General features: G+C 33.4%; 3 protein-coding genes and 1 long non-coding RNA gene across 7 annotated transcripts; 1 reads left to right on the top strand and 3 right to left on the bottom strand.

The window, feature by feature from the left end:
* LOC117128440 lies at window positions 1–8,911 on the top strand. 3 transcript variants are annotated; one of them, XR_004451733.1, is made up of 8 exons: window positions 1–4,505; window positions 4,598–4,701; window positions 4,833–4,921; window positions 5,010–5,051; window positions 5,151–5,247; window positions 5,343–5,386; window positions 5,612–5,664; window positions 6,740–8,911. It is a non-coding gene; the product is annotated as an uncharacterized LOC117128440 (long non-coding RNA). The 3 variants fall into 3 exon arrangements; XR_004451731.1 differs by having other exon boundaries at window positions 3–4,505; window positions 5,151–5,386; XR_004451732.1 differs by having other exon boundaries at window positions 4–4,505; window positions 5,162–5,386.
* LOC103842409 (wall-associated receptor kinase-like 14) lies at window positions 8,665–12,150 on the bottom strand. Of its 2 annotated transcripts, none has more exons than XM_033280770.1 (4): window positions 11,382–12,150; window positions 10,381–11,169; window positions 10,187–10,258; window positions 8,665–10,112 (listed from the first exon to the last, which is right to left on the bottom strand). In XM_033280770.1, exons 2-4 carry the CDS (start codon window positions 11,138–11,140, stop codon window positions 8,845–8,847), a joined length of 2,100 nt encoding a protein of 699 aa, XP_033136661.1. In that variant the 5' UTR covers window positions 11,141–11,169; window positions 11,382–12,150; the 3' UTR covers window positions 8,665–8,844. The 2 variants fall into 2 exon arrangements, with proteins under 2 accessions (XP_033136661.1, XP_009117279.1); XM_009119031.3 differs by having other exon boundaries at window positions 11,371–12,108.
* Window positions 12,151–14,093: 1,943 nt separating this feature from the next.
* LOC103842408 (spermidine sinapoyl-CoA acyltransferase) lies at window positions 14,094–19,328 on the bottom strand. The gene is made up of 3 exons (XM_009119029.3): window positions 17,846–19,328; window positions 17,260–17,505; window positions 14,094–14,859 (listed from the first exon to the last, which is right to left on the bottom strand). Exons 1-3 carry the CDS (start codon window positions 18,299–18,301, stop codon window positions 14,215–14,217), a joined length of 1,347 nt encoding a protein of 448 aa, XP_009117277.1. The 5' UTR covers window positions 18,302–19,328; the 3' UTR covers window positions 14,094–14,214.
* A 1,468-nt stretch (window positions 19,329–20,796) lies between these two features.
* On the bottom strand, window positions 20,797–21,261 carry LOC103842438 (spermidine sinapoyl-CoA acyltransferase). The gene has a single exon (XM_009119059.1). It carries the CDS (start codon window positions 21,259–21,261, stop codon window positions 20,797–20,799), a length of 465 nt encoding a protein of 154 aa, XP_009117307.1.
* Window positions 21,262–21,691: the final 430 nt, after the last annotated feature.

Here is a 21,691-nt window from a genome sequence, read left to right as displayed (position 1 = left end):
TATAAGATAACTAAATCAATAGTTGATGTGATTATGTGGTGACTAAACGCACAGTTGACAGTTTTTCGAAAAGTACTGTTTGTGTTGATTACAAGGTTAACTGTTTTTAAAAAAAAATTAACATACGTGAAATTTCAGTTCTTGTCTTCTTTTATTGATTATAGAAATGCTCAACTTGAGTTTAAAATGTTTGGTAAGATATATATATGATATCTTATGGAGTATATGTTTGGAAAAAGCAAATCGTACAAAAAGAAACCAAGTTTCCTAGGATTTCTTTTTTTTAATCCTAGGATTTATTAACTTGGCCTCACGTTACATTGGACCAAAAATGTAAGTTCAATGATAAATAAACATAAGATAGACAAAAAAAGTGACTAAGATCGTGAGTGAGATTCGAATAATGTTTAAAAGGTGTCCTGTGAGCCGCTAAAATATTTCGTAGGCTGCAACAACCAGTGGGATTATTAATTTAGTAGATCGTAGTACTTCTTTTGTGTTCAATATTTGGCAATAGCAGTAGTAGTCTTAACTAAAATATTAGACATAATTATGTCGGCGGGTAAAAAAAAGAGACATAATCATGTCAATAACACATGTGTTTAGTACTTCTTCACTGATATCTTGTTTAACTGACTACACAGTCCCAAGTCACAACTATATAGTGACTATATATCTTCATTGCTGAAAACAAAGATCACACGATTGATATATAGTGGCTTTATATTTTGGATATTACTAGCAAAAAAAACACTGAAGAACGTTGTTTTTTTAGTTGCAACAGTTTTGAAAATTTAAATGTTATCAACGATCGATTTGAGCCTAAACGATTTAAACCAAGTCATCTTCAACATCATCCATACAACATGTACCACATTTTTATGATTACTGATAATTTGTTTTTCACAATACAATATCATTGTCGTGGTGTAAGTTGTACACATTAATTTATTAAAAAGGTCAAATACATTCCACATACACACTCTAGTACTAATTTATGAAATTCTAAATTAGAACTAAAATTGCTTTTGATTAAGAAATCAGCGGTGATAGATGCACGACAGCATTGCAAATCAATTTAATATATAAATATATGAATTTGTTTCGTGGCGCATGAGCTTGTTTAAAGCCACACATCCTATATGGCTCCTCTTAACTTCCAGTAGCCAACTCAAATTATTTCCACTCTTTATTCTTCTTTTCTTATGATCATTAGGATTTGCCATATATACATATAGAGAGAAATACTTTAATCTATTGAACTAAACGTTAAGCGGGGTCTATTCAAGGGGCTTCCGAAAAGGCAGGAGCCAAGAAGAATAAAGTCAAAGTTCTAAAAAGTACTAGTAAAAGTTTAGATTCCATTGGTGCTCCACAAGACATAAGGGGTGTAATTAAGGAAGGTGCACGGTTGAAAAAAATTAGATGAAACTATGAAAGCTTCTTACCCCACCTTTTAATTATTAATGATGTTAATTGTAATTAATGAGAATTTCAATTTAATCACATGTGTGATATCAATTTTCAAATTTATCCTTAAATAATAATTATTTTCATAACTATTTTAAATTTGTGATAAAAATTAAATTAACTCTTTTAAATCATAATGATTTTAAAATAGTTTATAAAATATTTATAAATGTTTATAAACCCCAACTTCCTCGTAAATACTAAACCGTAAACAATAATCACTAAACCCTAAACTTTTTAATGGAAGACTATTGATATTAAGTTTTACTCAGCGCAATACACACTAACAATTGAATATATATATATATATATATATATATATATATATATATAACATTTTTGAAGATTGAATCCAAAGAGCTTTTCACTATGGTTCTTTCATATTGAAGTATAAGTAACAAAAAGCGGTTGTAACTGTTTTTTTAATCAAGCAAAAATAAATAAATAGAATAATTAATTAGATAATGTAAAATTTTGAGAGATAAATAGTTAGGTGTTAGGTGTTAGGATGAGCCAGAAGAAATTAGAGGTCGTTAATCAGTGAATTAAACATGGAAATCATTTTAAACGCTGTACAACTCAAATCAGACACACACACACACACACACCACACACACATATATATAAAAGTTTCCTCTTGTTGTAGTGTTAATCATTATGTTTTAAAACCTAAGATCCTAAAATATTGTTTGGATTCAAGGAGTTATACATGCAAGATATGTTCACAAATCGAAATAGAATCAATTGTCATTGGCTAAAGACAATTTAATCATCTACGTTATTTCAAGCATTTATTAATCAATCACTCTTGCTGTGTTAAACAATCTAAGATCCGAAACTTAGCTAATCAAGTTTTAGCATAAATATCACCAATAGATGAAGACCTCGAAGATAGATCATCATTATAAACAATCTGATTCAACGATTCAGCAGGTTTTTTGAACCCTAAAACCTCTCTTGGACGTATAATTACTCAACAAGGACCTAATGAGTCGAGAATGACTTGAAAATACTTCAAAAAAAAAAAACTGTTAAATGCGCCAAAATGCCACATATCAATTATGAGTCATCTATGTGAGGTAACAAAATAAGAGATCAATGAAGGGCCATAACAAAATTATATGTTAAATTACATTTATCTGTTATTTTGAGATGTTACCTAGAGTATACATTATATATAGTTTGATAAACTAAAATCAAAAACAACAAATACAAATAAATTATATTGGGTGTTTGGGTGTCCAATCGAGGTTTTGTTTAGATTCAATCCGGTTTTGCTTCTTAGAGCGCATAAAATTTAGTCTCATCTGGATATTCTTAAAGTTTGGTTCAGATTAGGTTTGAGTTTTCTTGAGTTTTCTCGAGTTCAGCTTGGATATAGTAATACAAACCTGGTTAAAACTGTTTTAAATCCAGGTTCGGTTTGGGTCCCTTTCGTTGTTCGCGAATCTCCTCCCTTCTTCCACTCCGTCCCGAAGAGATAATTCGGGTTTTTATTATCTAAATACTTATTTTTATTGGAAAGTAGACAATTTAGTTCACAAATTTTAAAATCTTAATCAATTTGCACTAACAAAAGCTTGGTGGCATGACTAAGGACTGGTTAAGAGGAGAGAAATATAAAGGAAAAAGGATTTGTAGCTACACGAACTATTAGTTTGATAAACTAAAATCAAAAACAACAAATACATCTGAAGTATTAAAATGTGTCTCCAGCAACATAAACTCTTTGAAATGTATATAATTAAGCATGCAGGGTCTAATTAGATCTACTGAAAACTCCTTGAGGTCAAATCGAATTTTTGAAACTTTAACCCGCCCAAGCCCAAATTGGAATCCAACTATTAAAATAAATCCGACGACCCACTGTGTCCCCAAGGATAATGGGTCAAGGAAAATCTGAAATTAATAGTCAATATAAATATTTTAAAATATATATATAAGTATTTCAATTATTAAATTCAATATTTGTGGTAATATGATATATAAAATATAAATATAATTTTTTTAATAAATGCTTTAAGTACACAATTAGTTATAAATAAGTACTTTATAATCTACTCACTGAAATAACAAGTTTATTCTCTATAAGGTAATACATATTGTTTACAAATGAAGATTGTTTTCACACTTGATTTAACTTTTTATTATTTTATTAATTTTAAGTGTGATAGATTATTTTTTATTTAATTTAGGTGTTTTTCTTTATGTTTTGCTTTTAAAATTTTGTTTTTTACTTCGGTTATATCCGAACCAAACCGATATAACCCGAATCCGAATGATAAATGGTTACTTTATGGGTTTTAAGATGCAACTAGATTTTGACCCGCGCTTTCAAAGCGCGGGATTGTATCGTTTGAAATATTTTATTTTATAAAAGTTAAATTTTATAACATATATTTTTCTGAAAAAATTACATATGATAAGATTTTTTTTTGTATATGTGTAGTAGTTGTTTTATATGTTTAGGATGATAATTCTAAAGATATAAAGGTAATATAATATATAATCTAATGCTAATTTATAATATATATATATATATATATATATATAATTGAGTCGGTTTTAAAGTGAATATAATCTATTCCAACTTGTGATTTATATTCTAGAATGACTTATATGTTTATATTTATTAATTGTAAATTTGACATTTTAATATAATATCAAAGGCAAAGTATAATATTTTGATAAACTCATAATCTAAAATATTGAAATAATTAAGGCAAAACCCATATACTTAAAGATAGTTTAATAGATATTAACGAAACCCAACAAATTTGTAAATAGAATGGGCCACCAAAAAATGGTTCATTTCATTTGTAACCCAACAAAACTGAACATATATCTTTGGTCTTTTAGACGGCTCAGATTTTAAAAAAAAAAAACAGTAAAGGCAAGAAAACAAAAGACAGAGATCTAGAACGGTCTCTTAATCGACAAAGGATGAGATGAAGAGAAATCGTTGTCGATGTTGAAAATCGAAGCTGTACGACTCAGATTTGGTAAAGACGATATCAGAAACTCGTAATTTTAAGGTATAACATCGTTTACTCATCCGCAATTTGTTTTCTTCTATCTGTAATAGAAGTCCTAATCGAGTTATTTGTTGACAAATCCTAACATGCAGGTGAAGGAATATTAGATCTGAAATATTATTAAAGAGAACAGACGAACACCATCACTTTTCACCTCTTGGAGATGTCGAACATCTGAAGAAACCAGGAACATAAGGTGAGCATTTACGAAGATTCTCCTATATTATTGTCAAAACATGTTGAATTTAGCTTAGAAAAGTCATAATATAAGCATACTATGAAGAAAATAGATTTCTTCACATCCTTGATATGTTGTTACTGTCGCAGATATCGTTTACCGCTTTGAGAGGGACAACATGATAAATCTAAGCCTGAAAGAAGCTCAGGCTAAAACGCTAGCGCTTTGACCAAATCTGGTATAGTCTATTTATATTTATCTTCTTATACGCCTGTTCTGTTTTATTTTAATGTGTTTAACTCATTTATTTGACATATATCATGTAGAAAATAGTATGCTGAGGAAGGAGATGAGGACAAAACCTTAAAGTACGAAGATAAGCGTTACACTTTGTTTATTAAGTTACCTTTTAACTAAACTGTTTGGTAGTTCTACTTTATATTGAGTTGTCTTATTAGTGTATACAGTTCATGTGCAGATGTTTCAGTGGCTTCCTTAGTGCCAGAATTCACATAAAAGACATTGGACACAGACATAAGCAAGGCATTAATAATTTCCAGATAGGTATTGATTTAATTTAGTAAAGATATTCATAAAAGATAGTGGGAAAGTATAGATTATATTGAGTTATATTATTAATGAATACAGTGCATGTGCAGGTCTTGCAATATAATCGTTTGAGCCATTATTCAGTTGGAAACAGGTTAGAGGTTAGTATTGATTTTGAACAAAAAAAAAGGTTAGTATTGATCGCAAAAACTTTTAGTTTCTAATCTATAGTGACTTATATTTACCAATTAAATTTTTTCATCAAGTGTTCCAGAAAAAACCGTTTGAAAGTCGGCCAAATTAAGATACAACTCATCATTCATGTGATTGGATCGAGTATTGTATTGATGGTTTGTTGATCGATAAGCTCCTATTGCAGGTCTAACATGGAAATTCCAGATTTTGCGCCAGAAGCCTCCCTTTACTCTCAATGTAAGTCATTTTACATGTTGCTTGAATCTTATCACCCTTGTACATGTAAAAAATCAGATAGAAATATTTAAGAACACAATCAAACTTTTAAAAAAGACATACTTAAACAAAATTTACATATTTCAAAACTATAAATAGGCAGCTACGATTGCTTACATTCTCATCAGCTAAGATGAATTCCATGGTTTCACCTGATAGTTGATGTTTTGGATCCAAGAGTAATTTAGTAGTGTGTTGGGGCCTAAAGTGTTGAATGGTCACTTTTTCATTAGAGGCACTTGATGTTTGGATTTTCTTTTGTGTAGCCATTGCTTTTTTTGACGGTGTGGGTTTGATTAGGAAGAGGTGATTGCTATTTATAATAGGAAGAGGTCGAAGGGAGAGGTGTTTAGGTTTTCCGTGTAACTTGATGCACACTCTAGATCGTATCTTTCGAGATTTTATGGTTTTGATTTCGATATGAATAATTGTTAATATTAGGAAGGTCCAGTCCCTAATTCGAAATCCCAAGATATTCTGTGGGTATTGCACACGCAATATGAGTAGATGTAATTCTTTAAAGCGTGATTTTAGGAAAATCGTATAATCTACTTCCTCTATATATTCGGTTACATTTAATATAGGTATGAAATAGTGAAGCTTTGCCATAATCTATTTTTTTTTATTTTTAATAGGAAGAGAATAACACAGAATGAGCTAAAGAATATACTTAGAATGGATTTGACATTCCAATTTAATTACCTGTTTTTAAATTGATTACGAAAATTAGGGGATTTGTTGAAAAATTATAGTTCGAATAGATATGGTATCCAAAATATTTATAAATTTATTGGTTGTTTAAAAAATAATTAGATTTGTAAATAAATATTGTTATAAATTTTTGAAATATACCATACTAAGTTGTGGTCAAATATATTTTAATTTTTTTGGTTTGATTAAAGTGTCGACCATTATATATTGCATTTTTTAAAGGAGACAACATATATGTAGGTGTCATGTTGTATGTAAATATAATTTAAATAAGCTTATTATTATTATGAACATTGATTCATCTTGGTTAGTGTTTTCATTTCAGGGCATAGGGTTTGCCAGAAAAAAGAAGATGATTTTGGTGGGGTTTCAATGGTATAGGGTGTTTTATCACGAAGATAATTTTGATGGGCTGAACATTCATTCATGTTTGGATTTAAAAAAAAAGCCTAGAATTAATCATAGATGGGCTTAAAAACGATTTGAATATGTTTAAAAAATCGAAGGATTGCGATTGGTTTAAAAATAGTTGTCGACATTTAAGTTTTAAAAAGGAAAAAAAGGCAATGGCAGAGACTTGTAAATAACTTGAAAAGGCAGGGGTAGAATCTTAGTAGGTATTCTGCTTTAATAGTATAGATACAATTTTGAACCGAATCCGAAGTGTTAATATCCGAACCCGAGCCGTACTAATAAAAATTTTGTATGGGACCTAGGAGCATAAACCCGAGAACCCAAAAATCTGAAAAACCCGATCCGAACCACGGGTACTCGAACGCCCATGCCTAGTGGGAATATAAGAGTTAAAATATGGTTTGTGAGATTTGAGATTTATGATAAGTAGTTAAGAGATTTATTGGGTTTAGGATATTACAATATTCGGTTGAAGTTCATTGATTTGAACAATATTTGTTAAGTTGATTAGAAAATGAGGTATTCCAGAAAATGTGTATATGCGCAAGTGTGTAAAGGGGAAAAAACGTGTTCAAACTACCAATTAGATCTGAGATTTCATTATCATAAATTTAATCAAGAGGCCACTCCAATTCCTAAGTCCGTTTGATGATAAAAGGTTTCCTTAATAATGTACGGTTCTTCCTCTGCTCATACACTGAGAAGGTTTGGAAGGGGCTGGTGTTCAAACTATTTCAGGGGTATTATTCTAACCAATGGAATCAGATTCTTCAAGTGTTGTCGAATGGTGTTCGTCATTATCTTATACTTGTACTTATCTTCAACTACTATCATCCTTATCTCCTATACGATGATCCATGCAGTATGGCATGACAGAAATATCAGAAGAATGGGAGAGCATCCCATGATTTGGTCTCGACTGCTTAGCTCTATAGACGAGCAAGTCAGAAACAAAATAACTGCTATTCAAAGAACTCGGGGGAAATGGCATGAAAACGCAATGAGCGTGTGGTTTGGAACTCGTTGACTCAGCTTCCACTTTCCTCATTCAATCGTTTGTTTCAAATCAGTTTTTTTTTCTAATAGCTTCCATTGTATTTAGTTTCATTATACTATTAGATGCATTCATTGTAATAACGGTTTTTTCGGATGAATAAATTTAACATTCATTAAAAAAAATAGTTTTTGGTCGAAATTGTTGAAAATTATTGCCTAATTGACATCTAACTTTATAGTGTTATGAAACAGAATAAGACAAGTTACGATAAGATCATTGTAGTTTGTTCCTGCTCCACAGATATGTACTTGTAAACTAATGTTGGTTGGTCAACCAATTCGTTTATAATTGAATTAAAATATGATAACTATGAAAACAATAAATTTATTTAGTAAAGAACTCCGAGTTCGTTAGCAATAATCATAGCTGAAAACGCGTTCAAATCCTATTTCAAATCTAATCATGAAGATTTGACATTAAATTGATCTGTTTCTTTTCTCAACTAAAGAAGTCATTTATATATATTATCAGTTCCGGCGGCTCTTAGATGGGGACAATGCGACCGAAGTCTGTTTTCCGTACCTTACCAAATAAAAATCTTAACAAATATATATATATTATCATGTGTTTCCTATTAAATTTTGTAAATACTAAAAATACCCAAAAATATTTTTAATGTATATATTTTCTTTGCATTTAAAATAATTTCATTTTTTAAAAAAAAAAATATGAAATTTTTAAGGGTTTTAAATATTTTTCCTGGTTAGGGTCTGTATAAATGTTAAGCCAGCCTGAATATTTTAACTTCTAATCTGATACGTACGACGATTAGAACATTCTTACTAGACTTTATGTGGTAATGATTGAAAGATTGTTTACATTTACTCATGTATAAAACTGTAGCCTCCATCGTTAATCTCTCTACTTATCATTATGAAAACTGAATGATGTTACAAAAGCTACACAAAGATGAACTTACAAACAATAAAGTGGTACAAAGCGTTTTGAGATCATTATCATCACCTGGGCATGTTACCGAGTAAAGTATTTGCAGACGGTGAGCTCTGTGCACTTAACCAAGGATCTTGAACCGAGACTGGTGAGTTATCATTCATCTCTTCAACAGAAGCGAGGATATCAGGTTGCTTGGGAGGGACAACAAGTCTTCTGCTTCCTGCTAATGCTTTTTTAACTGATGCCGATCTTTCGCTTCCCTGATCAGATGACCTGAGAGAACCGGTTGGTGAATCCAAGCTCATGTTTGGGATCCAGCCGCTGAGCCGTATCTGTTCAAGCTCGTCCGCCACTTCAGTCATCGTAGGTCTCATGTCACTGTGAAAGGCTAAGCATCGGAACGCGAGCTCAGCCACGCTGTGGATAGACGAGAGAGTCCATGCGTCAAGGTTCAGGTCAAGAACCGGGTCTATAATCTCGTCCAGACAACCTGACCCGATTTTGTCGACAGCAAGAGCTGCCAAGTTGATTTCAGTATGCGGTCGAGTGAAATCGACAACTTTCAGTCCTGTAATAATCTCAGCAAGAACAACACCGAAGCTGTAGACGTCGCTCTTGTCCGAAAGATGGAAGCATTGATGGTACTGCGGGTCGAGGTAGCCAGGGGTGCCTTGTGGAGCCGTTGAAATGTGGGAGGTTTCAGTCATTCCTAGCCTAGAGAGACCGAAGTCCGCAACTTTGGAGTTGAAATCATAATCGAGAAGAATGTTGCTGGACTTGATGTCACGGTGATAGATAGGTGGGTTCATTGCAGAGTGGAGATACGCGATAGCTTTAGCTGTTTGAGTTGCAACAGTGAGACGCACAGTCCATGGAAGACCGTCCCCTATCTCTCTCTGCAGATGTTCTGATAAAGTACCATGTGGCATGAACTCGTAAACTAGAACCGGGTCACCTTGGTCTATACAGCAACCCAAGAGACGGACAAGGTTCGGGTGACTAACAGAGGAAAGAAGCTTGATCTCGTTCATGACTTGCTCAACACTTTCCGAGTCTCTATGTTTGAGTCTTTTGATAGCAACCCATTCATCGTTTTGGAGCTTTCCTTTATAGACTGTGCCGTACGCGCCTGTTCCTAGCCTCTGCTTTTCGGAGAAACAATTCGTTGCTTTCTCGACGTCCTTGTAAGGGAAGAACGCGACGCTTGTGTTCCCTGTAGCTTCAGTCAAAAGACGCTTTGCGCTTAAATGGCTTCTCAAAGAAGCAGACCGTCTCCGCTTACAAACGCACAAAAGAGCCACTCCAGCTAGCAAAAATGCTCCACCAACAGTTCCTATATGTAGCAAATGAATAAACAAAGCCAAAGATCCATAAAAACGAACAGAAGTTACAGAATCAAAGAGTTACCTCCTACAACAATAGCAAGATTAGATCTACAATGTCCCCGGACCAGCCTTGAACCATGGCAGTTCGGTGTTGCTGCAAAGGGAGGCAACAACATCATTAAAAGAAGTAATAAATAATCTATACACCAAACATCATACTTGAATCATCTTTTAACAAGTTACTCCAACTTTTGAAAACCATTCCCACTGACTAACCTTTCCGGCAAGGAGACTTGATGTACCCGTCGCCGCGGTACCCCTCCAAACATGAGCACCGGTGTCCTGCACTTCCATCAGGAGTTTGAACTGGCGTACACATGGCATTAGCCCCGCAAGTAGAGTCTCTCGTCTCACACTCCCCCTTCACCCACCAACCCAACCTAACCCGTTCAAACTCCAGCGCTATTCCCGCATTCCCACCCACAGACTCGAACGCAACCGACGAGAACAGCTTCTTGCACGAGCTCCTCCTCAAATCCTTCATACTAAAAAACCTAGCTGTACCATTGGAGCTCGAGTTCGTCTCAGTAGAGAAACAACTCACGTTATCCTTTCCCAGAGGATCACAGCTCTGCAGATTCAGCTTAGTCTCCAAGAACTTCTGCTTGATCGAACACCCGTCCGTCGCGTTGGTGCATTCCTCCATCAGGAAGCTGTTCTCCGACGTCGGCGCGTAAACCTCCCCGAAGAGCGGCGCCATGGCTTCGATACTCCGGTTGCAGTCGTGCGGGACGGCGACGAATATGCTCCCTTCCGTCGCGTTCACGTTTCGCACGGAGAAGCCTCCGATCTGCGCTCCCTCCGTCCCGGAGCAAGTGAATTTGATCGGGCAACCGTGTGAGAATCCGAAAGGGTAAGGCATAATAATTCCACGGCATGTTCCGTTACAAGGAGATGAGTAAGAAGAGACGGATCCTCCGATGATGACCGTTAAGATCAAAAATAAATTCAAGTTATGAGAAATCGCCATCATCATCTTATCGATGTTAATGATAAATCACCTTCCTGCAACAATATAAGAATCATGTGATGAAGCTAAAACCCTTAAGAGCTAGTAGGAGATTTAGTTGAGCTATTAAAGCTCTCTCAGCTCCTCAACCGTAATAAATAAATACACACATAGAGACGAAAGAAAGAGAGAGAAACTGAGTCCTCTCCATTAATGGCGGATACCATAGAGCTGAAATATTGATCGAAATAAAGTACCTCTGTTCTTCCTCTACGACGAGCTTCTTCTCTTCATCTTCTTCGCATCCATTTTTAAGAGTGTTCCACTTCGAGAAACTTTTAAAATCGTCTGCTCTTCGGTGGAGATTTCGGTTGATACTGATCGGAGAATCGAAATCTCCGTTTTGGGGTTTTCCGGTGATCTGCTTCCTAATCGGGAGAGTGAAAATTGAATTTTGATTAGAGACCGGAAGGGAGGAGAAGCGTAACGAGTGGGTGTCTATTTTTTCTATAAAGACGGATGAGTCCTTAGGAAAAGTCTGGGAACGGTTGTGAAGTGACGGATATACCCTTTTTGGTCAAGGTCAACTACCAACTTGTTTATCTTTGACTTGGCATTGAGACATTTCTTTATTTTTATTTAATTGATGCGTTTGTGAGTGGGTGGACAGCATACTATTTTTTCAAAGTAAAATTTTTATTTTAATTATAAGAGAAATACTTTTCAAAACAGATTTTTGATTGAATCTAGGAGTAACTTTCGTTCTTATTTTTCTTTTAATATATTTAAGACAGCATAACTAGCAAACAAAATGGTTACGTTACGCATGGATGTTAAGTAGCTGTTTTTTTTTTTGTCGACTTCGGACCACAACGGACCGGCCCATTAGCCCATTAACTCTATGAAGGGGAGGCTCCTTCCTTTGGAGCAGAGGAGGGATTGAATCCTTGATGCCAAGGTGAACTTTGTCACAAGGCATGGTCACTGGACCATAACCATCTCGGCATGTTAAGTAGCTGTTGAACCACTGAAAGCAGGAGTGGACAAAAAATCTAAATCGAAACTAATCCGAAAAAATAGTTATGAACATGAATCAAAGCAGGTTCGAAATTTTGGTATATAAAGATAGAATACCGGAACCGCATCTGACTCGAACTGAAATATTTCATATATATCTAAATATATTTACATACTTAAATATATTAATTGTTTTAGATTTTATATCCAAAAAAAAATCAAATACACAAAATGTTTTAAAGTTGTTCAAAATATCTGAAAATATATATAAATAGTTAAAACTAAATATTTAAAACAACTAAAAATATTCAAAACACCAAAAATACTTGAAATATCTATATATTTTTAGGAATGTGTAAAAATCCCATACCAAATCAAGCCAAATCAATCCAACCAAACCCAAACCAAACCAAATTATATATCTAAACTATTTGGTTCACGTTTTCATCAACCCAAATGGTTTGGTTTGATTTGGTTTTAAACCCTAGACGAATTGATTCATTTGAAAGGACTTGAAGCACTTAAGCTATAGGTTTCCGGTTCGTGTATACTTAATAACCTAAAGAGAGGGTTAAATTACTAGTGTTTGTCTCTGAACCTAGGAGGATTAATTAAGCCTTAAAATAAAAGGAGAAAAAACTTTAAATTATTAGTTTTTATCTTTATTTTTTTGTTTGTTTGATTGATTGCAAGAAGTTTCGCGCCAAAATTCTCATATTTTCTTGAGCCATGAATAAGAACCGGTTGCTAAATTCTTTCTCCGCTGTTGCTAGGATTCGTACTTGGCGTTTCCACCCGTAAGCCATAAAGTTTTACCAATAAAGGTAGCAGCTTCAAATTTTTATTTCTAATGTTCAGTCGTCGCAAGATTCTAGTTTCTCATAATCTTTGATTCTTTTCTTTAGTAAGCTTCCAAGATCCGGTGGTAGGTAACCAAAAATCGATTTAACAAGAAAAACTTTTTCAATTGATAACAAAACAAGAATTAGTGAGTCTTTCAACATGGCTGAGTTCACCAGCAACTTGGTACTTGAGATATACTCATGAACACTCCAACTCATCATTGTTATGGCAGAAGACATGGGGACGTAATATCCGGTAGCAATTCCGCCATTATAATAAACGCTTGTATAGGGGTCCTTTGACAAAATATATATGCGATCAATAATAAGTTTTTATGATAATATTTTCTCTGTAAGTTTTAGCTGCAACACCAAAACATAACAAATTATCAGTCTTTGAGATACAAGTTGTACAATACAATAATCACTTATAACATTGAGCATTCAAGAAGTTAAGCGCATGTGTATTTGTTTTATAGTTGGTTCTTGGCCAAGGCTCTCACTGTCTTTTACTTTTGTGCTTGGTTTTTTTATAATGTGGTGTTTGTGTGTGGGTAGTCCTTAAGCTTTTCCTAATTTTTATTAGCACTGACTCATCATGGTTGAAGCTTTGTCTCTCTGTTTCTTAGGACTTTGTCTCCTGAGATTTTATACTTGTGGGCCGAAAACGTAAGCTTTTAACGTGTGGCTAGTCTGGACCCAATACGATGGAAACTATTATACTCTTGTATAATAAAAAAAAAAAGAAGAGATTTTACATCCGGTGGTTTGGTATTCCATAAATATCTCTCATCTATCTAGAATCGCATCTCTACACATTGAAATAAAACATTTTAATAGCCCCCATTTCTAAAAACAAATATATATATATATATATATATATATATATATATTAGTGTAAAATATGTTGTGTAAAGAACAAGATATATGATCATTTTTTAAAACTGTTTATAGAAATAATTAAGAATTGGATGAATATTATTTTCTCATAGTTAAAGTAAAACTAATTTATGAAATACTATAGTTTCTTAAAAAGAAAAGTTTTGTTCATAACATCGTCAAATTAATTTGTAAAAAAAATATTTTGAATAGTGTTCCATAAATTTTACTTTTTGTGAAAACAGTCTAAATGTAAATGGTAATAACTTTTTGTGAATAGATTATTACACTTATTTTTTTGGTGTAAATTATTACACTTATTGATGTTTATTTATTAAGATTCCCACATCAAAGAAAAAAGTTTCAGTTTAGAGCATTCATCTCTTCTTTAAACTTAACCATTGCAGCTCTTGGCAACGTAATCATGACTTGAACCCCTCCGACCATTGAAGGTTCTAACCTCGACGCTGGCATGAACATACTAACAATTCTAGCTATCTCTGCTGGAACCACCGGGACAATATTCACCGGCTCACCCCACCCAAAATCCATCGATCCAAAAATCCCTATGTTCCTCCAGTCCGTCAAACAAAATCTACCTTTGATCGTTAAGTTCATATTGATGATACTTTCAATGTTCGCAAGCTCTTCTTGGAGATAATCTTTATCGTATGCCTTTCTCTTTGCTTGTTTTATGAGCTTCACGATGTCTGAGATGGTATGTTCTTCCACTTCCTTAACAGTTAATGGCAAGTACACGTCTATGTATGCATTACCGTAGTATTCATCGGGCAAAGGTGGATTCACTGCATTTCGGATTCCTACAGCTACACCCAAAGATGTGACTCCATCTCCATCCAAACTCAGAGCTTTAACTCTTGACTTCCACAAATAAGCCCCTACGACTTCGAAAGTAGTGAGTGTCTCATTAGAGAAGTCACACTCTTTTGATGTAGCTTCTTTCAGTTTTCTTATGCTCTCAGCTCTAATATTTATTTTCTCAGTTACCTGATTACATATATCAAAAATGGTAGAGTTAGAAATATTTTTTAGATTATAAAATAAGAATAAATAATTTAGCCCATCTATTTCTTTTAGTTGTTATAAAATGAGTTTTGATAAATGTTTCTGTAAAAAGAGTAATAATCATAATAGTTTTTCGAGAGGAACAAAAATATTTTGAGATTTCTTTAACCTAAACATCTTAATTCTATTATACTTGCAGTCCAAAGTGTTGACCAGAAAAATAACATCCCATTTAAAAGTTTGTTGTTCTTTTTTAATGAATATACCAAATGATTCATGGAAAATGTTGAATTATGGTTTCAAATTAGAGAATTACATTTTTTCCTCCAAAACAAGAATCGCATATTTGATTTATAGATATAATCGTGAAGTAACCCGGAATATACAGAGAATCAGAAATCCAAAATTTCACTACTAATTATATATATATATATATATCTTAGATATTTTCCAACAAAATATAGATATATGTATCATTTATACACATTGTTATAACATACACATCTTAATACCATTAGTAATTTTATAATTCAAAGAAAAACATCAGTAATTTGACATCTGATTTTTTGAAACAAGTTTTGTTTCATTTTTAGCCAAAGTTTGTCAGCACGCAAGAACTATTTTTGTATATTGCATTAATTACTGAATCATTTCAAACAATTCAATTTTGCTAGCTTTTAACACTAGACTAACGTCTTTAAGTGATTGTAGTTGTCGAGTAGCCTATTCACTGAGTTTTCTAATAGATTTATAGCGTGACACCATTTTGATTTGCCAAATAAAAATGGTTAGGGAATTTCAGTTGAAGATATCTTTCGTTGAATAGTGCAACCCAAAAAGGTAAGAAAGAGATTTGAAAAAGTTTTATCTAAAAACTTTTGAGATATCTATAAAATATTTGTCTTTTTATGAATTGTCAATTAGTTTTTTTTTCAAAAAACTGTATTAATAATTTATAATAAAATAGCAATATTTTTTTTTGAAAAAAATAAGAATCGCATGGATAATGCTCCTGGATAATTCTTCATGTAAGGAGAACCGTTCCTAGCCTATACTTGTAGGAAAATTATTCAAGTGGGAACCACTAAACCAATCCTTAGCTAATTTTGAAATATTTCGCAACTCCAAATATGTTAAAACTGGATAATATCACATATTATTTTCTTGGTTTTATCATAAGGGTTCATAAACTCGTGTGAAAGGGTCCGAAATCATTTGCAGGAAAGTTTCCTAAAACCTTCGTAGAGAAAATAGTCTTTTAATATTTTTAGAAGGGGTTATTGATAGATTAATTTTAAAGGAATTAAAAAGTTTAGAGATTCCATTGTGGTTTAGGGTTTCAAAATCTTAGTAGAATTATTTGTTATTGGCTTAGAAACTTATAAATTTCAATAAAATCCTCGTTTATTCAAAAGATTTCATTAATTTTGTAATTATATATATTCAATTATCTGGTTATCAAGACATAAATTCTTTCAAATTTTACTCATAAGACTCAGTTTTAGAAATATTATATATATTCTTAAGATTCTTTAAAATTATTTAACAAAAAACAGATACACAAACACACTTTTTTATTACTTTTTATTCTAAGTGAAAAATTATGAAAAAAGAGAATTATAGATAACAAAATCATCAAAAAGTGATGTAAGAACAATTTGAGAAAATATTATCTAGAATCATGAAAAAATTATAGGTTGATCTTGAATAAGAATATGAACAAAGATCACACAAAACTTGAAACAAAATCACAACAAGACAATACAAAATGTCAAAACAATTATTATTAAAATGCAACAAAAAATATTTTAATATTAAATAATTAGAAAACAATCATTTTATGTGAAAAGTTCATAAGTTCTTAGAAAACATGTATACACATTATTCTACAAAATAAGTTTTGAGAAAAAAATATGAAATCCATGATAACCGAAATAATCAGTGACATCACTTTCTTTTCTTCGATGTGTGGAAATCATCAAGTCGCCGGCGTCCTGACCCACTGGCACCGGCGCCCAGACCAACTGGCACCGGTAATTTGAAAACTTTGGTGGGCGAAAAATTAATATATATAATTACAAAATAAATTCATTATTTGTTAAATCTACTTGGCTTATAAAATTCTTTTAACTTATTTAATTTTCTGAGTCCACAGAAATTCTATTTCCAATAAGCCTATCTTAGTTTCTTTAGGGAATTTCAATCTTTTGTTTTTTTCTTTTACTAAAAGATTTATGTTGGGAATTTCAGTTTTTTGTTAGTTTTTCTCTAGGGAATTTCAAATTTTGTTAGTTACCTCATTTATCTGTAGTTTCTATTTCCTCTGCCTTTACCAAATCTAATGAAAATTTCAAAACTATGTGATCTTGATTGTACACATACCCAATCATCAGTAGGTAAGTAGGGTGAAGCAGCCGTGTCGCCCCCGGGAATAAAAGAATGTTTATCGTTTTCTTTAGTCTTTCCCACGAGCCTCTCTCTTTCCCAAACCGGCGTCGCCAGTGGCTTCTTTTTCCCCCGGGCCAACTCCGTTAAGGCACACATGATATGTCCCTCTCCATATCCATCGCACATTGAATGGGACAGAGCAATCCCTAAGATGAAGCCTCCACATTCAAAGTTGGTCACCTGTCATCATGATTGGTATTTCACTGAAGGTGTTTTTTTGTTTTGTTTTTTTTTTCGGAGAAAATGGACAAGAAGACAAGTTTTAGGGGATTTGGGAAGACCAGACCGATTTTATTTTATTTTATTTTATTTTTCCTCACACTGTCGGTACTCATTATTCATTAATATGGTAAAATCTAAAGGTTTCAAATTACAAATCCACTCTTCTTACGAAAAAATAACCTAATTTATATTTCTTAATTAAACGTGATCAAATATATGCAAGATAAGTAATAGGTCTAGCTATTTGCATGCATGAAATGTTCGTCCTTATCATATGAAACATAAATGGTTTATGTACCTGCAAGGCAAAAGGTGGATAACCATCCTTATCCACTCGAAGCTCTGGCAAGAACTTCAAGGCTGTATCTGAGTCAATGTTCTCTAGATACCTCAAAGAAGAAAGCTCCACGTTTGCAGTAGCCACCGTGAACGGCACACCGCCTCCCTCGCCGCCGCAGCTCAACTGAATCTTCCGATCAGTCTCCCGCCGCTTCATAGTCCCCGAAAGTGGGTAGTAGTAGCCAAGAAGTAGAGACAAAGCCTCCCTAACCAAATATCCCGGCTGGTTATCATCACCAACGACGTTCCTGGCTTTGAAAACGTAACATAGCTTGTAAATAACTTCGTTGTAAGGAGCATTGTCAAGTGTTGAAAGAGAAAGAGTATGTGAAGGTATGCGCTTTAGTGGTTTCACCATTTCGGTGAGTTTTTTCTCGACCATTAAAGGGATCGATGAGCTTTTTTGAATCGACATGTTATTTTTTCTACTTGTTTGATGAATAAAACTCTTAAGAACTCTTTCGTCTTTTATAGAGAGAAGGGCATCTGTCAAGATGTTAATTCACGTTTGTTTTCTTAGTGAATTGAGTGGTGGAGCAAAGTTAGGTTACCGGAAAAGGACATCAGAAGACTATAGGTTGTCCAGATCTGGTAAGTATAGCATCTCCCTGACACGCACCAAATCTGGCCACTTATCAGGATTATAATTCACTTTTGTTTTCTTATCATAAAATGGCCCGCAACGTTAAAATGGTCCGCAACGTTGACGGTGGACATTATAATAGCGCACGTTAGTCTTGGCCACGTCAACTTTTAAGTTTTTAACATTTCAACAACTGTTAATCTTTGCATATAAGACTATCAGATTTGATTTCAGTGTCTTGCATCTAATAGGCTGGTGGAGCAATAGCTGAGTGTCTATGAAAAGTTCTACAGGAAATTTATTTGCCTAATCACATGCTGCTCCTATTGTTGCTCACGCTGCTCATATTGTCGATATTGCATTGTCTGCTGCGTTTATAGTATTTGTTGCAACATTTGCATCTCAGTAACAATTTTGCTGTTGCTAGCGTTGTCCATGATGGCGATATTTTGGTCTTTGATTTGGTCGACAATAGAGAGAGTAATGTTACATATACATAAAAGAGAGGGAAACAAAAGAGGTTAGATTTATCAAGGAGCTTGAACAAACAACAAAAGAAACATAACAGAGGGAAATGGCAGAGTGAGGGAGAGAAAGACTGAGAGATAGTTTAGGTTTTTCGTCCCAAACTTCTTTTGAAGGCCATTTTGGTCCTTCTACGCTGCATTAGTCTTGCACCAATGCTATCTAGATTAGATTCTTGAGTCGGTTTCCTCTTACTTCAGTTTCTCGAGTATTCATTGAGTTACCTATGTTCAGTTTCTCCTGAACATCGACTGCAAGACGAGTCTTTTTGACATGAAGAGAATAAAGAACAAGAGTAAAGACATGAAGAACATGATTGATCATGGACAGGAGATTATAAACAGGAGATCATGGACAGGAGATCATGGACAGAAAATCATGGACAGAAAATCATGGACATGAAATCATGGACAGGAAAACTGAAGCAAGGAAATGTGTGAGACTGATTTAAATATCTTGCCTGAAGTCTTAGACGAATTTAAACAAGTGGAGGCAACTGGATAGAGCTGTTGGAGTGTGGAAACAAGCCAAAGTCACATGATATGCTAAGGAAGGAAGAGAGAAGAGAGTTGTCACTTTCCGAAAGTGACTTTCCCAAATCTGGTCTTCATTAGTTTATTCATCTCCATTTGTTTATTCATTCTCATTGTCTTATTCTCCTTGCTAGATCTATTTATGTAACTATTGTAGACACTAAATCAATCTAAGAAAAAATGTTCCTCAAATATTCTTGTTTCTCTCTTGGATTTTCTCACATACCTCTCTTAGTTCTTCACCAAAATCTCTCAAATAATTCTCATAAACTTTCACTAATTCTCATAAATTTTCATGGTATCAGAGCAACAATCTCTTGAAACCTAAATCTCTTCCGTAAATTACTCTGGTTTTATTTCTCTTTTTCTCTTTAAAATCTCTTATCATTCACACCAGTCTCTCTCCTCTGTTCTTGAACTGTTCTTGAATTTTTCCAGTTCTGTTCTTGTGATTCTTGATGGATCTATAGATGCAGACATAGTATTATGTGTTTTACAGTGTTGGCAAATTAATTGAGGCCAAGGTAATCTATTGTATTTATTGTATATACAATAGATTAATAGGAGCTGATATTATATGTATATTATGCTAATATTTTTAATATTTCATAATAAGGCCGACTTAGAGGGTTACTAACATTGATGGGTTTTCCAAAATTGTCTTCGACCCCATTGGTGTTCCAGAAATTGATGCTTTACGATTGAGGTAATACATGCATTCACTTATTTTGTTAAATAATGTTTTTAATTTCTCTAGATGATCTCTTTGCTATTGCTCATAATATGATTGCAAACGAAGACTTCTGAAGGCATTATTGACAGCAGTTATTTTGTCTCTATTTTTCATTTTCTTTTATTTATAAATTGACCTTTATATTTTATTAGACTATTGCTTATGTTTCATTTAATATTATATTTATAATTTACCTACATGCAAACAAATATACAATTTAATTTTAAAGTTCATCGCATATAAATTTTTATTGACATACTAAAATTCTTAGTTATAATCCGTACTTTCTTACATATATATTTTTTACTATGACTTTAACTTTTATTATGCCTACATATTAAAAGTTATAAAAAAATCTTCTCGCTCCCCGCAGGGCGCGGATTATCACCTAGTCATTTATTATTGGATTAACACTTTTATACTACTTTGACATAGAATTAGCAATAGTCCTTATCAAATTAAAGTACTATAAAAGTGTCAATTTAATCCCAAATGACTATGAAATGTTCGTCCTTATCATATGAAACATAAATGGTTTATGTATCCTGCAAGGCAAAAGGTGGATAACCATCCTTATCCACTCGAAGCTCTGGCAAGAACTTCAGGGCTGTATTTGAGTCAATGTTCTCTAGATACTTCAAAGAAGAAAGCTTCACGTTTGCAGTGGCAACCGTGAACGCCACACCGCCTCCGTCGCTGCCACAGCTCAGCTGAATCTTCCGATCAGTCTCGCGCCGCTTCAAAGTCCCCGAAAGTGGGTAGTAGTAGCCAAGAAGAAGAGACAAAGCCTCCCTAACCAAATATCCCGGCTGGTTATCATCATCAACGACGTTCCTGGCTTTGAAAACGTAACAGGCCTTGTAGATAACTTCGTTGTATGGATCATTGTCAAGTGTTGAAAGGGAAAGAGTATGTGAAGGTATGTGTTTTGGGGGTTTCACCATTTCGATGAGTTTTTTCTCGACCACTAAAGGGATCGATGAGCTTTTTTGAATCGACATGTTTTTTATTTATTTCTAGTTGTTTGACGAATAAAACTCGAAGACGCTTTCTTCTTTTAAAGAGAAAGGCATATGTATACTATATATATATACTGGATTAGCCAGATAAATTTAGTCAATTTGAAATCATTTATTCAGATGTTAATTAGTATTTTGTTTCCTTACGATAAAATGGTTGGCAAGTTAACGTCGGAGATTATAAGAATCTCTTGGCCACGTTATTTTATTGTTAAAGTACTGGCCACGTTAACCTAACATTTTAACAACTGTCATCTATTATGTTTGTTAACGTATTGCCCAACGTTGTACGTATGGATATATTTTTTTTATATATATTATAGTTTGGTCCGCAATATATTGTATTTCCCATTAACAAAAAATATTAGTTTGGTCCGCGGTTTACAGAAAGATTTTGTGTTTACCAAATATT

The sequence above is a fragment of the Brassica rapa genome, chromosome A09 (assembly GCF_000309985.2).
Source record: "Brassica rapa cultivar Chiifu-401-42 chromosome A09, CAAS_Brap_v3.01, whole genome shotgun sequence".
NCBI lineage: Eukaryota > Viridiplantae > Streptophyta > Magnoliopsida > Brassicales > Brassicaceae > Brassica > Brassica rapa.
Note: the sequence above shows the minus strand (reverse complement) of the source record. Positions and strands in the feature narration are given on the sequence as shown.

Bases quoted from the DNA above. Each gene is read 5' to 3' on its own strand.
- LOC103842409 (XM_033280770.1), bottom strand. From the start codon at position 11,140: ATGATGATGGCGATTTCTCATAACTTGAATTTATTTTTGATCTTAACG. The intron at 10,259-10,380 runs GTTAGTCAGTGG...CTCCCTTTGCAG, and splicing joins CAAGTCTCCTTGCCGGAAAG to CAACACCGAACTGCCATGGT. The intron at 10,113-10,186 runs GTAACTCTTTGA...TGCTACATATAG, and splicing joins TCTTGCTATTGTTGTAGGAG to GAACTGTTGGTGGAGCATTT.
- LOC103842408 (XM_009119029.3), bottom strand. From the start codon at position 18,301: ATGTCGATTCAAAAAAGCTCATCGATCCCTTTAATGGTCGAGAAAAAA. The intron at 17,506-17,845 runs GTACATAAACCA...TCATGATGACAG, and splicing joins ATCCACCTTTTGCCTTGCAG to GTGACCAACTTTGAATGTGG. The intron at 14,860-17,259 runs GTATGTGTACAA...ATATGTAATCAG, and splicing joins ACTTACCTACTGATGATTGG to GTAACTGAGAAAATAAATAT.
- LOC103842438 (XM_009119059.1), bottom strand. From the start codon at position 21,261: ATGTCGATTCAAAAAAGCTCATCGATCCCTTTAGTGGTCGAGAAAAAA.